The sequence below is a fragment of the Eschrichtius robustus genome, chromosome 3 (genome assembly GCF_028021215.1).
Source record: "Eschrichtius robustus isolate mEscRob2 chromosome 3, mEscRob2.pri, whole genome shotgun sequence".
Taxonomy (NCBI): domain Eukaryota; kingdom Metazoa; phylum Chordata; class Mammalia; order Artiodactyla; family Eschrichtiidae; genus Eschrichtius; species Eschrichtius robustus.
This window is the reverse complement of record NC_090826.1, coordinates 81,867,675-81,885,558: the sequence shown is the minus strand read 5'-3', so window position 1 is coordinate 81,885,558 and position 17,884 is coordinate 81,867,675. Positions and strand designations below refer to the sequence as shown.

At 38.1% G+C, this 17,884-nt stretch overlaps 1 protein-coding gene across 6 annotated transcripts in view; it reads left to right on the top strand.

The window, feature by feature from the left end:
* Positions 1-17,884, top strand: part of EVI5 (ecotropic viral integration site 5) — a 221,630-nt gene that overhangs the window by 39,067 nt on the left and 164,679 nt on the right. For all 6 annotated transcript variants that reach the window (XM_068540314.1, XM_068540313.1, XM_068540311.1 and 3 more), the window contains exon 2: positions 16,473-16,702. In XM_068540314.1, coding sequence (XP_068396415.1) covers positions 16,554-16,702 — 149 coding nt within the window. In that variant the 5' untranslated portion in view covers positions 16,473-16,553. The remainder of the gene's footprint in view (positions 1-16,472; positions 16,703-17,884) is intronic.

Below are 17,884 nucleotides of genomic sequence, written 5' to 3'. Positions count from 1 at the left end.
TGTCAAAAGCTTTTTCTGCATCTATTGAGATGATCATATGGTTTTTCTCCTTCACTTCGTTAATATGGTTTATCACATTGATTGATTTGCATATATTGAGGAATCCTTGCATTCCTGGGATAAACCCCACTTGATCATGGTGTATGATCCTTTTAATGTGCTGTCGGATTCTGTTGGCTAGTATTTTGTTGAGGATTTTTGCATCTATGTTCATCAGTGATATTGGCCTGTAGTTTTCTTTCTTTGTGACGTCTTTCTCTGGTTTTGGTATCAGGGTGAGGGTGGCCTCGTAGAATGAGTTTGGGAGTGTTCCTCCCTATGCTATAGTTTGGAAGAGTTTGAGAAGGATAGGTATTAGCTCTTCTCTAAATGTTTGATAGAATTTGGCTGTGAAGCCATCTGGTCCTGGGCTTTTGTGTGTTGGAAGATTTTTAATCACAGTCTTAATTTCAGTGCTTGTGATTGTCTGTTTATATTTTCTATTTCTTCCTGGCTCAGTCTCAGAAGGTTGTGCTTTTCTAAGAATTTGTCCATGTCTTCCAGGTTGTCCATTTTATTGGCATATAGTTGTTTGTAGTAATCTCTCATGATCCTTTGTATTTCTGCAGTGTTAGTTGTTACTTCTCCTTTTTCATTTCTAATTCTGTTGATTTGAGTCTTCTCCCTTTTTTTCTTGATGAGTCTGGCTAATGGTTTATCAATTTTGTTTATCTTCTCAGAGAACCAGCTTTTAATTTTATTGATCTTTGCTGTTGTTTCCTTCATTTCTTCTTCATTTATTTCAGATTTGATCTTTATGATTTCTTTCCTTCTGCTAACTTTGGGGTTTTTTTGTTCTTATTTCTGTAATTGCTTTAGGTGTAAGGTTAGGTTGCTTATTTGGGATGTTTCTTGTTTCTTGAGGTAGGATTGTATTGCTGTAAGCTTCCCTCTTAGAACTGCTTTTGCTGCATCCCGTAGGTTTTGGGTCACTGTATTTTCATTGTCATTTGTTTCTAGGTATTTTTTGATTTCCTCAGTGATCTTTTGGTTATTTAGTAGTGTATTGTTTAGCCTCCATGTGTTTGTATTTTTTACGAATTTTTTTCCTGTAATTGATACCTAGTCTCAAAGCATTGTGGTTGGAAAAGATACTTGATACAATTTCAGTTTTCTTAAATTTACCAAGGCTTGATTTGTGACCCAAGATATGATCTGTCCTGGAGAATGTTCCATGAGCACTTGAGAAGAAAGTGTATTCTGTTGTTTTTGGATAGAATGTCCGATAAATATCAGTTAAGTCCGACTTGTTTAATATATCATTTAAAGCTTGTGTTTCCTTATTTATTTTCATTTTGGATTTTCTGTTCCTTGGTGAAAGTGGGGTGTTAAAGTCCCCTGCTATGATTGTGTTACTGTCGATTTCCCCTTTTATGGCTGTTAGCATTTGCCTCATGTATTGAGGTGCTTCTATGTTGGGTGCATAAATATTTACAATTGTTATACCTTCCTCTTGGATCGATCCCTTGATCATTATATAGTGTCCTTCTTTGTCTCTTGTAATAGTCTTTATTTTCAAGTGTGTTTTGTCTGATATGAAGATTGCTACTCCAGCTTTCTTTTGATTTCCATTTGCATGGAAAATCTTTTTCCATCCCCTCACTTTCAGTCTGTATGTGCCCCTAGGTCTGAAGTGGGTCTATTGTAGACAGCATATATACAGGTCTTGTTTTTGTATCCATTCAGCCAGTCTATGTCTTTTGGTGGGAGCATTTAATCCATTTACATTTAAGGTAGTTATCGATATGTACGTTCCTGTTACCATTTTTTTTAATTGTTTGGGTTTGTTATTGTAGGTCTTTTCCTTCTCTTGTGTTTCCTGCCTAGAGAAGTTCCTTTAGCGTTTGTTTTAGAGCTGGTTTGGTGGTGCTGAATTCTCTTAGCTTTTGCTTGTTTGTAAAGGTTTCAATTTCTCCATCAAATCTGAATGAGATGCTTGCTGGGTAGAGTAATCTTGCTTGTAGGTTTTTCCCTTTCATCACTTTAAATATGTCCTGCCACTGCCTTCTGGCTTGCAGAGCTTCTGCTGAAAGATCAGCTGTTACCCTTATGGGGATTCCCTTGTATATTATTTGTTATTTTTCCCTTGCTGCTTTTAATATTTTTTCTTTGTATTTAATTTTTGATAGTTTGATTAATATGTGTCTTGGTGTGTTTCTCCTTGGATTTATCCTGTATGGGACTCTCTGTGCTTCCTGGACTTGATTGACTATTTCCTTTCCCATATTAGGGAAGTTTTCAACTATAATCTCTTCAAATATTTTCTCAGTCCCTTTCTTTTTCTCTTCTACTTCTGGGACGCCTATAATTTGAATGTTGGTGCGTTAAATGTTGTCCCAGAGGTCTCTGAGGTTGTCCTCAATTCTTTTCATTCTTTTTTCTTTATTCTGCTCTGTGGTAGTTATTTCCACTATTTTATCTTCCAGGTCACATATCCGTTCTTCTGCCTCAGGTATTCTGCTATTGATTCCTTCTAGAGAATTTTTAATTTCATTTATTGTGTTGTTCATCATTGTTTGTTTGCTGTTTAGTTCTTCTAGGTCCTTGTTAAACGTTTCTTGTATTTTCTCCATTCTGTTTCCAAGATTTTGGATCATCTTTACTATCATTACTTTGAATTCTTTTTTAGGTAGACTGCCGGTTTCCTCTTCATTTGTTTGGTCTGATCGGTTTTTACCTTGCTCTTTCATCTGCTGTGTATTTCTCTGTCTTCTCATTTTGCTTAACTTACTGTGTTTGGGGTCTCCTTTTCGCAGGCTTCAGGTTCGTAGTTCCCGTTATTTCTGGTGTCTGCTTCCAATGGATAAGGTTGGTTCAGTGGATTGTGTAGGCTTCCTGGTGGAGGGGACTGGTGCCTGTGTTCTGGTGGATGAGGCTGGATCTTGTCTTTCTGGTGGGCAGGACCGTGTTTGGTGGTGTGTTTTGGGGTGTCTGTGACCTTATTATGATTTTAGGCAGCTTTTCTGCTAATGGGTGGGGTTGTGTTCCTGTCTTGCTAGTTGTTCGGCATGGGGTGTCCAGCACTGTAGCTTGCTGCTCGTTGAGTGGAGCTGGGTCTTAGTGTTGAGATGGAGATCTCGGGGAGAGCTTTTGCCATTTGATATTACATGGGGCTGGGAGGTGTCTGGCGGACCAATGTCCTGAACTCGGCTCTCCCACCTCAGAGGCTCAGGCCTGACACCCAGCCAGAGTACCAAGACCCTGTCAGCCACACGGCTCAGAAGAAAAGGGAGAAAAAAAAAGAAAGAAAAAGAGAAGAAATAAATATATAATATAAAATAAGTTATTAAAATGGAAAAAAATATTAAAATAAAAAAATTAAAAAGTAATAAAAAAAAAGAGAGAAAGAAGAGAGCAACCAAACCAAAAAACAAATCCACCAGTGATAACAAGTGCTAAAAACTATACTAAAAAAACGAAAACAAAAAACTGTAGTCAGAACCCTAGGAGAAATGGCAAAAGCAAAGCTATACAGAGAAAGTCACACAAAGAAGCATACACATACACACTCACAAAAAGTGAAAAAGGAGAAAAAATATATATATATATATTTAAAAAAAGGAAGGGAGCAACCAAATCAATAAACAAATGTACCGATGATAATAAGCTCTAAATACTAAACTAAGATAAACATAAAACCAGAAACAAATTAGATGCAGAAAGCAAACTGCAAGCCTACAGTTGCTCCCGAAGTCCACCGCCTTAATTTTGGATGATTCATTGTCTATTCAGGTATTCCACAGATGCAGGGTACATCAAGTTGACTGTGGAGATTTAATCCATTGCTCCTGAGGTTGCTGGGAGAAATTTCCCTTTCTTTGTTCACACAGCTCCTGGGGTTCAGCTTTGGATTTGGCCTTGCCTCTGCGTGTAGGGCGCCTGATGGCATCTGTTCCCCACCCAGACAGGACGGGGTTAAAGGAGCAGCTGATTAGGGGGCTCTGGCTCACTGAGGTCGGGGGGAGGGAGGGGTACAGAATGCGGGGCCATCCTGCGGTGGCAGAGGCCAGCGTGACGTTGCAACAGCCTGAGGCACGCTGTGTATTCCCCTGGGGAAGTTGTCCCTGGATCACGGGACCCTGGCAGTGGCAGGCTGCACCCGCTCCTGGGAGGGGAGGTGTGGATAGTAACCTGTGCTTGCACACAGGCTTCCTGGTGGCTGCAGCAGACCAAGAAGCAGACGGGTCTCATGCCCGTCTTGGTGTCCACGCTGATATCCGCGGCTCGTGCCCATCTCTGGAGCTCGTTTAGGCAGTGCTCTGGATCCCCTCTCCTTGCACACCCCGAAACAATGGTCTCTTGCCTCTTAGGCAGGTCCAGACTTTTTCCCGTACTCCCTCCTGGCTAGCTGTGGCGCGCTAGCCCCCTTCAGGCTATGTTCATGCAGCCAACCCCAGTTCTCTCCCTGGGATCTGACCTCTGAAGTCCGAGCCTCAGCTCCCAGCCCCCACCTGCCCTGGCGGGTGAGCAGACAAGCCTCTCAGGCTGGTGAGTGCTGGTCCGCAGCGATCCTCTGTGCAGGAATCTCTCCGTTTTGTCCTTTGCACCCCTCTTGCTGCACTCTCCTCCGTGGCTCCGAAGCTTCCCCCTTGCCCACCCCCTGTCTCCGCCAGTGAAGGGACTTCCTAGTGTGTGGAAACTTTTCCTCCTTCACAGCTCCCTTCCGGAGGTGCAGATCCCATCCCTATTCTTTTGTCTCTGTTTTTCCTTTTTTCTTTTGCCCTACCCAGGTACATGGGGAGTTTCTTGCCTTTTGGGAAGTTTGAGGTCTTCTGCCAGCGTTCAGTAGGTGTTCTGTAGGAGTTGTTCCACATGTAGCTGTAGTTTTGATGTATTGTGGGGAGGAAGGTGATCTCCACGTCTTACTCCTCCGCCATCTTGAAGGTGTCCCCCAACTCAACTATTTATCAAAAAAGTTTTGTTTTATTTTTTGGCCGTGCTGTGTGGCATGTAGGATCTTAGTTCACAGACCAGGGGTCGAACCCGTGCCCCCTGCATTGGACGCACGGAGTCTTAACCTCTGGCCCGCCAGGGAAGTCCTTATTTGTAGACTTTTTGATGATGTACCTCATTTTGGTTTTGATTTGCATGTCTCTTATAATTAGCGATGCTGAGAATCTTTTCATGTGCCTGTTAGCCATCTGTATGACTTCTTTGGAGAAATGTCTAATCAGATCTTCTGCCCATTTTTTGATTGGGTTGGGGTTTTTTTTTGGACTTTGAGTTGTATGAGCTATTTGTGTATTTTGGATATTAACCTCTTGTCGTTCACATTATTTGCAAATATTTTCTCCCATTCCATAGGTGTTCTTTTTGTTTAGTCAGTGGTTTCCTTTGCTGTGCAAAAGCTTTTAAGTTTAATCAAGTTACATTTGTTTATTTTTGCTTTTATTTCTTTTGCCTTAGGAGAGTGCCACAAGAAAATACTGCTATGATTTATGTCAAAGAGTGTTTCTTCTAGGAGTTTTATGGTTTCAGGTCTTATATTTGAGATTATTTTTGTGTTTGGTATGAAGGAATGTTCTAATCTCATTGTTTGACGTGTGGCTGTCCAGTTTTCCCCGGATTACTGTTGAAGAAACTGTCTTTTTTCCATCGTATATTCTTGCCTCCTTTGTCATAGATTAATTGACCATAGGTGCATGGGTTTATTTCTGGGCTCTCTATTCTATTCCATTGATCTGTGTATCTCTTTTTGTGCCAGTACCATTCTGTTTTGATTACTGTACACACAGCTTTGTTCTTAAGTCATCAAGAGGATTCATGAAAAGTAAAGAGTAGTTTCTGTGACCTATTATACTCTTTTTGGTGACAGTATGAATATATATGAAATATTCTTTTTATTTTGTAAGGAACTAAGAGGCAGTACATCTAAATGGTTAATAATATAACAGTATAAGGACAATATGACACGTATACCATAGGGTTGGAGGTTAAATTAGGTGATATCATCAAGTATCTGAGTATAAGCACTCAGTAAATATTAACTGGTATTACTTTAGTAATGAATATCAAACTATTCAATACAGTCGTTCTCAGTATCTGCAGGGGATTGATTTCAGGACCCCTGTGGATACCAAAATTCTGGGATACTCAGTGGCGCAGTATTTGCATATAACCTATGCACATCTCTGAATACTTTCAATCATATATAGATTATTTATAATACCTAATAAAATGTAAATTCTGGGTACATAGTTGCTAGTGAGGGGCAAATTCAAGTTTTGCTGTTTAGAACTTTCTGGATTTTTTTTTCCCCTCTATTTTCTATCCGTAGTTGGTTGAATTGGTGGATGTGGGACCACCGTTTACAGAGGACTGACTATATAGACAAAATGTACCATAGAAATGAAGGGAAAGGTGAGAACACGAAGTTACAAACGCCTTAAAGAATGAGTACTGTTTGGAAACAGCATTTCTCAGAATATGTTTTACAGATAATGGTGAAAAAAGGATTTATGGGCAGTTAAGTTTGGAAAGTACATTCCTCTACCTTCTACCTTGACAGTGTAAAATAATAGTTATGTCTCTGAGAAGTTCTATACTAAAAAAAAAAATTTCACCTAATCTACAGGACTTCAGCTTTTAGCAGTACGGTTCACTACATAGCTTGGAAAAACTCTTCCTATATAAAGCATCTAGAATTGCAAACATCTTTTTTTTTTTTTTAATTTATTTATTTTATTTATTTATTTTTTGGCTGTGTTGGGTCTTCGTTTCTGTGCGTGGGCTTCCTCTAGTTGCAGCGAGCGGGGGCCACTCTTCATCGCGGTGCGCGGGCCTCTCACTATCGCGGCCTCTTCTTGTTACGGAGCACAGGCTCCAGACGCGCAGGCTCAGTAGTTGTGGCTCACGGGCCCAGTTGCTCTGTGGCATGTGGGATCTTCCCAGACCAGGGCTCGAACCCGTGTCCCCTGCATTGGCAGGCAGATTCTCAACCACTGCACCACCAGGGAAGCCCCGCAAACATCTTTTTAAATGCAAAATTGTATTTCCAAGAAAGTAAGGGGAATAACCCGGACAAAAACAGCCAGAAACTGGAAACCAGATGGCCTTCAAACCCACCCATGTATTGTACGAATTATTTATTTACTTTTTTGAATAATCCATAGGAAGCTGGAGTAGCTATATTAATTTCAGACAAAGCAGACTTGAGAAGGAAAAATTTCAGACATTATGTATTGATAAAGAGGTCAAGTCTCCTAAAAGGCATAGTTTATGAGGCAAAAACTGATAGAACTTCAAGGAGAAATAGATACATTCACTGTTACGGTTGGAGACTTAAGCACCTGTCTTGCAGTAATTTATAGATACAGCAGAGGCAGAAAATCAGTAAGGACCAGTACCATCAGTCAAATGTATTTAATGATGTTTATCTGACAACCACTGAATATACATTCTTTTCAGGCTCACATGTAACAGTCTTCAAGATGCACTATATTCTGGGTCATAAAACATACCTGAACATGTGCTCTTAGACCACAATGGAATTAAGTTAGAAATAACAGAAAGATAGTTGGAAAATCTGAAAATATTTGGAGATTAAACAACACACTTTTAAATAACACATGGATCAAAAAAAAGTCCAAAGAAAAATTTTAAATATTTTGAAATAAAGGAAAATGAAAAGCAGCAAAAGCAGTGCTTAGGGATTAGTTTAGAGCATTGAATGTATATGTTAGAAAAGAAGAAAGATATAAAATGAGTTTCTAAGCTTCCAGCTTAGAGCACCAGAGAAAAAGAGCAATATAAGCTTTAAGCAAGTGGAAGAAAAGAAATAAAAATTAGAGCATAAATAAATAAAACCAAAAACAGGAGGACAGTAACAGAAAATCAACAAAACTAAAAGCTGGTTCTCTGAAAAGATTGATAAAATTGATAGACCTCTAGCCAGTCTAACGAAGACCAAAAGAGAGAAAGACACAAATTACTAATATAAGGAATGAAAGATGTAAATTTCTTTTTTTCATTTAATTATGATAAAATACACTGTTGACCCTTGAACAACACAGGAGTTAAGGGCACCGACCCTCCCACACTTGAAAATCCACGTATGACTTTACAGCTGGAACTCTGTATTCATGGTTCTGTATCCTCAGATTCAAACAACCGCAGATCTTGTAGTACTGTAGTACATATTTATTGCAAAAAATCTGTGTATAAGTGGACCCATGCAGTTCAAATCCATGTTCAAGGACCAAATGTACATAACAAAAAAATTTACCATTTTAAGCATTTAAAAAAAAAATTTATTTATTTTATTTATTTATTTTTGGCTGCGTTGGGTCTTTGTTGCTGCACGCAGGCTTTCTCTGGTTGTGGCAAGCAGGGGTTACTCTTCGTTGTGGTGCATGGGCTTCTCTTGTTGCGGAGCACTGGCTCTAGGCACGCGGACTTCAGTAGTTATGGCACGCGGGGTCAGTAGTTGTGGCTCACGGGCTCTAGAGCACAGGCTCAGTAGTTGTGGCGCATGGGCTTAGTTGCTCCGCAGCATGTGGGATCTCCCTGGACCAGGGTTTGAACCCGTGACCCCTGCATTGGCAGGCGGATTCTTAACCACTGCGCCACCAGGGAAGTCCTGCATTTTAAGCATTTTTAAGTGTACAGTTCAGTGGCATTAAGTACATTCACATTGTTGTACAACCGTCATCACTCCATCTCCAGAGTACCCGTTAAACTCCACATTCCCCACTTCCCTGGCAGCCAATCTACTTTCTGCCTCTATGAATTTGACTACTCTCGGTACCTCATTTAAGTGGAATCATAGAATATTTGTCATTTTGTGACTGGCTTATTTCACTTAAAATACTGCCTTTAGGGTTCATTCATGTAGCATATGTCAGAATTTTCTTCCTTTTTAAGGCCAAATAACATTCCATTGCACATAACGATGTGTATATAGTACATTTTAAAAATCCATTTATCCATTGATGAACACTTGAGTTGCTTCTGCCATTTGGATGTTGTGAATAATGCTGCTACAAACTTGGGTATACAAATATCCCTGCTTTTAATCCTTTTGGGTACATACCCAGAAGTTGAATTGCTGGGTTATATGGTAATCCTATGTTCAGTTTTTTGAGGAACCATCATATTTGTTTCCACAGCAGCTGCACCTTCTTACCACTTTACATTCCTGTCAGCAATGCCAATACTTGTTATTTTCCGTTTTTATTTTTTTAATTTTAATTTTTATAATAGCTGTCCTATTCTTTTTCAAATTCTTTTTCCATGTAGGTTAATACAGAGTATTGAGCAGAGTTCCCTGTGCTGTACAGTAAGTCCTTGTTGGTTATCTATTTTAAATATAGCAGTGTGTACATGAATAGATACATGTATATGTAATCATATGTAAGTGACTCACTCTGCTGTACAACTGAAACTAACACAACATTGTTAATCAACTATACTCCAATATAAAATAAAAATTTTAAAAAAACAGCTACCCTAATGTGTGTGAAGTGGTATCTTATTGTGGCTTTGGTTTGCATTCCCTAGTTAGTGATGTTGAGCATCTTTTCACATGCCTATCATGCTTATTGGTCATTTGTATATCTTTGGAGAAATGTCCTTTGCCCAATTTTATTGGATTGTTTGAGTTGTTGATTTTAGGAGTTCTTTATCTATTCTGAATATATGTGAATATATACATATATATGTGTATATGTAGATATACATATATATATACACACACATATACATATTGACATATACATATATGTATATTTGGCATGGCCAAAAAAAAAAAGAGTTAATACTAATTGTTGTGAAAAGTCCTAAAAAAATATGCTAAATTGTTGAATCAGCCTTGATTTTTTTTTTTTTTGGCCACACAGCACAGCATGTGAGATCTTAGTTCTCCGACCAGGGATCGAACCCGTGCCTCCTGAACTGGCAGGCAGAGTCTTAACCACTGGACCGGCAGGGAAGTCCCAGCCTTGATACTATAAAACAAACTAACCCCAAAATGATAGAAAAAAAAAAAAGTCTAGTTATCTGAATTGTATCAATTTTTTCCTTTGTTTCTTAAAATCAACTGAAGTTAGTGTGTTTGAAGGCATTTTTGGAAAGTAAGGTTTGTTACATAGTAAAATCCTGACCAACTTACTGGAACCTCCAGCCTTCAGGAGTCAGTCTGAATCAAGAAGTCTCAAGAATAAAGGTCATAGTGATGGAAATGGGATTGTTTTGCAGCTCCTAATTCTCTAAGATGGTCCTCAACCTTCTGTAATCTGGTTTCTGCTTCCTTCATTGTGGAATGGATTAATTGAGGTCATTAGTGACTACATCTCTTGCTAACTTTTGGTCTAATTCACTCTTTTTTTTTTCTTCTTTTTTTTTAACCATTGAATTGTACACTTTATTTTGTTGTTGTTGTTTTAATATTTATTTATTTATTTTGGGCAGCGCCAGGTCTTAGTTGCAGCATTGCAGGATCTTCGTTGCAGCATGAGGGCTCATAGTTGCAGCACGCAGGTTTCTTAGTTGCAGCACGTGGACTCTTAATTGCGGCATGCTAACTCTCAGTTGGGGCATGCATGCGGGATCTAGTTCCCCGACCAGGGATCAAACCTGGGCCCCCTGCATTGGGAGTGTGGAGTCTTATCCACTGGACCACCAGGGAAGTCACGGGTCTTGTTCACTCTTGACAGTGGTTAAGAGCAGAGAATCTCAAACCAGACTGTCTACGTTCCACTCTTAATAGCTTTCTAATATAAAAGTTGTGTTATCTCTCTGGATCATCATTTAAAAAGTGTCATCACTTTTAAGATGGGGAAAGTAGTGATAGCTGCTTTAGAGTATTTTAGATTTTGGATCTAAAATTGGAATCTTTAAAAACAGTCCTTTTGGGGAGTTAAGAGCATCTTTATAAGTTCTAATAAAATATAAAGTGATAAAGGAACCCTGATTGTTTCTCATGGGAGATCCTATTCAAATATTATAGCAATATCTAAGGCTTTTACTAAACTTCTTATTTAATTTATATTTATTTTATTAGTATTTTATTTTATTTTAAAATTTATTATTATTTATTTGCTATTTATTTTTGGCTGTGTTGGGTCTTCGTTTCTGTGCGAGGGCTTTCTCTAGTTGCGGCAAGCGGGGGCCACTCTTCATCGCGGTGTGCGGGCCTCTCACTATCGCAGCCTCTCTTGTTGCGGAGCACAGGCTCCAGACGCGCAGGCTCAGTAGTTGTGGCTCACGGGCCTAGTTGCTCCGCGGCATGTGGGATCTTCCCAGACCAGGACTCGAACCCGTGCCCCCTGCATTGGCAGGCAAATTCTCAACCACTGTGCCACCAGGGAAGCCCTAGTATTTTATTTTTTAATAACAGTTTTAGGTTCATAGCAAAATTGAGTGGAAAGCACAAAGATTTCCCATCTACCCCTTACCCCTACACATGGAGACCCATCCCCCATTATCAACATTCACCACCAGAGTGGTACCTGTGTTACAATTGATGAGACTATGTTGACACATTATAATCATCCAGTCCATAGTTTATATTATAGTTCACGCTTGATGGTTTACATTCTGTGGGCTTCGACAAATGTATAATGGCATGTATCTACCATTATTGTATCATTCAGAGCATTTTCACTACCCTAAAAATCCTCTGTGTTCTGCTTGTTTGCCCCTTCCCTCGCCCAAATCCTGATCTTTTTACTGTCTCCATAATTTTGCCCTTTCCAGAATGTCATATAGTTGGAATTATACATTATGTAGATTTTTCAGATTGACTAAGTTCTTTTAAAATTTAGATATAATTCACATACTGTAAAATTCACTCCTTTCAAGTGTACAGTTCAGTGGCATTTAGTATATTCACAGGGTCGTATAACTGTCACTGCAGTCCAATCCCAGAGCATTTTCGTCACTCTAGGAAGAAACTCTGTACCCATTAGCAGTCATTCCCCATCCCCCCTCCTCCAGTCCCTCCAAGCCACCCAACTACTTTCTGTCTCTGGGTTTGCCTATTCTGGACATTGTATGTAAATGGAATCATATGATGTATGGCCTTTTGTGGCTGATTACTAAGCCTTTTTAATGATGGTTTTAATCTTTTCAGAGTATGTTCATGTTTAAAAATAAATGCAGGGCTTCCCTGGTGGCGCAGTGGTTGAGAATCTGCCTGCTAATGCAGGGGACACGGGTTCGAGCCCTGGTCTGGGAAGATCCCACATGCCGCGGAGCAACTAGGCCCGTGAGCCACAGCTACTGAGCCTGCGCGTCTGGAGCCTGTGCTCCGCAACAAGAGAGGCTGCGATAGTGAGAGGCCCGCACACCGCGATGAAGAGTGGCCCCCGCTTGCCGCAACTAGAGGAAGCCCTCGCACAGAAACGAAGACCCAACACAGCCAAAAATAAATAAATTAATTAATTAATTAAAAAAAAAACAAAAAAAATATAAATGCATAACACCTCTATGAGTTAGACAGGAACTTTGTGACAACCTTTGTGACATAATTGCATTGTCAGATTTATTGTATCTTCATGACCTCAATTTACCATAGGATGAGGGAAAGAGGTTTAGAGGTGGCAGGTTAGAGATTTGGAAAAGTAGAGTTAAAGGAAAAATAGGACATGATGATATATGAAAAATAACTCAGTCCTGTGGGATTTCTAGAACCATGAGAATTAAACTTTATTAAAGTGCAGCTGCAATTAAATACTCCAGTTATATTTAAGAATTTGAAATTGTAAAGATGGGTTGTTGAGCCTTCAGTAGTTATAGACTGAATCTCGTTTCATCAAGGTTGAAAGGATGTCAGAATTGTGCTCTGGGTTATTCCAAATTTTTTAAATGGAAGCCTGTTGCTACAGTGTGCAGAAAGGGTATGATAAATTTATTTTTAAAAACAAATTAAAGCAGATAATAGGTGTCTTTTGCCTTTGCTACAGTTAGCTCGAGTAGAGAACTTTTATATAATGGAAATGTAAAGCATTAATTCTTCCTTTAAAAATTTTTTCCCGTATTTATTTCCATATACTTCAATTTTAAGATTGAAGTATAGTTGATTTACAGTGTTTCCGGTGTATAAACCAAAGTGATCCTTTGATTCTTTTTTTTTTTTTTCAGATTCTTTTCCCTTATAGGTTATTACAGGATACTGAATATAGTTCCCTGTGCTATACAGTAGGTCCTTGTTGTAAGCATTAATTTTTGAAAGTTGTAAGTATATTTGAAATTAGTGGTCAGTGTTAGTAAAGGGTAACATTTTTCTGTAAATTTTACATGTTAGGTTTTCTGTTTTACAATATAGTGTGCTTGTGGGATGCAAATTAGTGCCATCTTCACAATTGAATTTGTAGTTGTAACTGAGTAGAGAAAATCAATAGGATAACAAACTACAACAGGCTATCTTGTTGTCTGCCATGGCTCTTACCATTTCCTGGTGCAAAGGAAGTTCTGGCTAAATTATTTGGTTACTATCTGGCCTTTTGCCCTAATGAACTGTGCTGCTGGTCTATTCATTGGCGAGGACTTTTTTTTTTTTACCTGGAAGCCTATATGATCGTACCCATACTTCTTTTCCTTGGTTCCCCTACTTTATCCTGCTTGTCTTTCTTGGGGGTTCTTCCCTCAACACTAAGAGCTCCCTGATCCCTTCTATAATGCCATTCCAAGGGAAGTAAGTTCTAAAATGAAAAAGTTACTGAAAATGAAAAGAAAATGAGAGGTATCTTTAAGTTAATAAAACTCTTGCCCCTATTCACTTGTAATCAAATCTTTGTCTCAGAAGTTCCAGCCTCACATTGAGTGGCATAACTATGACCTTAGAATCCCTTTTCCCTACATTGAATTTTCCTGCTGCTGGGTTGAGGTCAAGGAAGTGGGGACATGTATGTGTTGATGAAGTGAGAAGGAAAGACTTGGACAACCCATGAGGGGAGAGTAGTATCTGCTAAGATAGTCTGGGTGGCATTTTTATTTGTGTATATAAGTTGGTGTTTTAATTTTTGTGTGTATAAATTGCTATATGTAACCAAGGTTAGCTGAGAATATGTCTATCTAAAAAACAACTTTATAGTGCTTTAGTCATTTTCTATTGCATAAAATTTAAGATCTTCTCAAAGCACGTAAAAGCACTTCATAGTTTTTGTCTAAGAACTTCACAATCAAGAAGCTCTTTTTCTTTTTCTGACTTAACTTCACTCTGGGGTGAAGTGAGAGTAGCATCGACATATATACGCTACCAAATGTAAAATAGTTAGCTAGTGGGAAGCAGCCACATAGCACAGGGAGATCAGCTTGGTGCTTTGTGATGACCTAGAGGGGTGGGATAGGGAGGCTCAAGAGGGAGGGGATATGGGGTATATGTATGCATATGGCTGATTCACTTTGTGGTACAACAGAAACTAACACAGTATTGTGAAGCAGTTATACTCCTATAAAGATCTATTAAAAAAAAAAAGAAGCTCTTTTTGTGATAGTTTCAAAAAAATATAATCCCTTAAAAAAACTACTGTACCTTGGTTTGTAAACTCAAATCAAGAATGTTTAGTTTTGTATAGGTATTCAAATATGGTTATTGTTCACATTGTTTTTCATTACTGAAGTGATAATGCCTGTTTGAATATTACTTATGTATATATATTTTATTTTTAATCAATCATCAGTTTTATACACATCACTTTATACATGTCAATCCCAATCGCCCAATTCAGCACACCACCATCCCCACCCCACCGCAGTTTTCCCCCCTTGGTGTCCATACGTTTGTTCTCTGCATCTGTGTCTCAACTTCTGCCCTGCAACCCGGTTCATCTGTACCATTTTTCTAGGTTCCACATACATGTGTTAATACACGATATTTGTTTTTCTCTTTCTGACTTACTTCACTCTGTATGACAGTCTCTAGATCCATCCACGTCTCAACAAATGACTCAATTTCGTTCCTTTTTATGGCTGAGTAATATTCCATTGTATATATGTACCACAACTTCTTTACTTCTTTATTTTGTGTTTCAAATGAATTTGCTATAGGCATATCTGCTTAGGACTTTGGCATGATTTATGACGAATATATAGACGTTTGTATAGTTGATTGAATCTTAGAGACGGGGGGGATTTGAAAGGCTTTTTTAGGTCTGGTTGCCCATCTAAAACAGAAACTCATCTTCAACCAACTCTTGACTATTGACTCTTATAATTAATTGTTTTTAACATTCTTTTTCATATTCTTTTCCATTATGGTTTATCACAGGATATTGAATATAGTTCCCTGTGCTATACAGTAAGACCTTATTGTTTATCTATTCTATATATACCAGTTTGCATCTGCTAATCCCAAACTCCCACTCCACTTCACCCCTCCCCTAACCCCATCCCTCTTGGCAACCACCAGTCTATTCTCTATGTTCTTGAGTCTGTTTCATAGATATATTCATTTGTGTCATATTTTAGATTCCACATATAAGTGATATCATATGGTATTTGTCTTTATCTTTCTGACTTACTTCACTTAGTATGATAATCTGTAGTTGTATCCATGTTGCTGCAAATGGCATTATTTCATTCTTTTTATGGCTGAGTAGTATTCCATTGTATATATGTACCACATCTTCTTTATCCATTCATCTGTCAATGGACATTTAGGTTTCCATGTTGACTCTTATAATGGATTCTGTTTTTTAAATTTTTATTGGAGTATGGTTGCTTTAAAATGTTGTGTTATGGATTCTTAATTGTAGCCATTGGTAGGGAATGTCTACTCTTTCTAGGCATCCCATTCTATTTCTGACTAGTTCTAACTATTTGAAAATTGTACCCCAAAACTCTCTTACTCTGTCAAATCAATCATTTATCATAATTTTGTTCTTCTAGAGGTAAATCCTCTTCAATAAAAATACTCTTTAGTGGTTTGAAGATATATCATGAGTCTCATTTCATCTTATTTATGCTAAGCCCAGTTTTTGTTGAATTGTTGGTCATATTATAGGATTTCCCTGTCCTCCTCACCTAATGGACATGTTTTAGTTCCTCGGCTTTCAAATGTTTTTGACTGTAACCCCAATAAAGAATATATTTCATATCCCAGCTCAACATACATGTAGTATGTAGTTTTAATACATATATGCAACTGAGACAGAAATTTTATAAGACAACATATCTTTACATTGACACTTTCTGCTCTTTTTCATTTTAAAAAAAATGCTGGTGTTACCTATTAAATTGATTTTATCACTCCCTGATGGATTTTAGCCTGTAGTTTGGAAAACATTGTTCTAATTTGTTCATGTCACAGAACTGAAATAAGGAGTTTCCAAAAGCTGTATGTTAGGACAGTCATTGCTAAAACAGGTTTTACCTTTATTAACTCAAAGAGAATATTCTGATGGTGGTTATAAAGTAAAACTAACCAGGATTTTCAAGTTCTTGGTAATGCATACAATAAAATTGATGTATGCAACTGTTATTTTTATCCTTAGGTGGCGACAGACAAGGTTGCAGAAAAGTTGAGTTCTACTCTCTCATGGGTAAAGAACACAGTGTCACATACAGTCAGTCAGATGGCCAGTCAGGTGGCAAGTCCATCTGCTTCATTACACACTACATCCTCATCTACCACACTGTCAACGCCAGCCCTTTCACCATCTTCCCCGTCACAGTTGAGTCCAGACGACTTAGAACTCCTGGCTAAACTGGAGGAACAAAATAGGTAAGTGAGGTTGCTTGGGTTTTCTTTCTTTTAATTATCATACAAACTCAACCATTCATATATGTATATATGCCATAATCAAAATTTAAAATATTTGTTCAAATTAAGAATGTTTAGGGGAGTTCCCTGGTGGCCTAGTGGTTAGGATTCTGGGCTTTCACTGCTGTGGCCCAGGTTCTAGCCCTGGTCAGGGAATGAGGTCCCGCAAGCTGTGTGGCGCAGCCAAAGAAAAGAGAGAATGTTTAGTTTTTGGCTCCTTGTTTATCAAAGTTACTTAAGAAAAGTATTCAAGTCTTTTTTGGAGGAGTTGGTCTTAAAACTAAAGTTGGACTAAAATTTTCTTCTGCCTTGGATAGCTGTAGAGATTTGTTTTCTTAATATAGCAAATTATCTAAATTTTTCCTGAATTTTAAAAAAGATTTTTAAGGCAAATAAAATTACCATTTTTGTTTTTTAAACTCTCTAAATAGTCCCCTTTGGTTAAGCTGTAGAATTATTTAATTTAGGATGGATATCTGATTTGTGATTTAGAGTGGGAAATCTCTTAATAAATTTATTCATGGAAGGCAAAGTATTCTTTTCTTTTAATGGTGTGATATAGAATACTTGTTTACTCTGTTATTAATGTGTACTGTGGACCCTGGGTGCCCCTTCACTAATATTACTATCAGAAGTTCTCTGGGCATCAGCTATTAAAGAGTTATTGGAAGAGTGTCCTTTTATGTTCAGTCACGATATATACCACCACTGGCTTTAAGGGTAATATAATTTCTAACAGCTCTTTTGATATATAATGAACATAATAAAGTATACATACTTAAGGTGTACAATTTGATAAGTTTTGACATATGTATATACCTGTGAAATTATCAACCAAATCAAGAAAATGAGCATATCTGTTATCTGCCTTTCTATCCCCAGATAGCCGTTGATTTGCCTTTGGTCACTGTAGATTAGTTTGCATTTTCTCCAGTTTTATAGAAATAGAATCATACAGTATGTACTCTTTTTTAATGGGTTATTTCACTAGCATAATTTTTATGTTGTAACACATACGAATAGTTCATTCCTTTTTTTTGGTTAGTAATATTCCATTATATGGATATATCACAGTGTACCTACTCACCTGTTGTGAAATGCTAAAACATTTGTGTACAAACCTTTGTATAGATTTATGCTTTC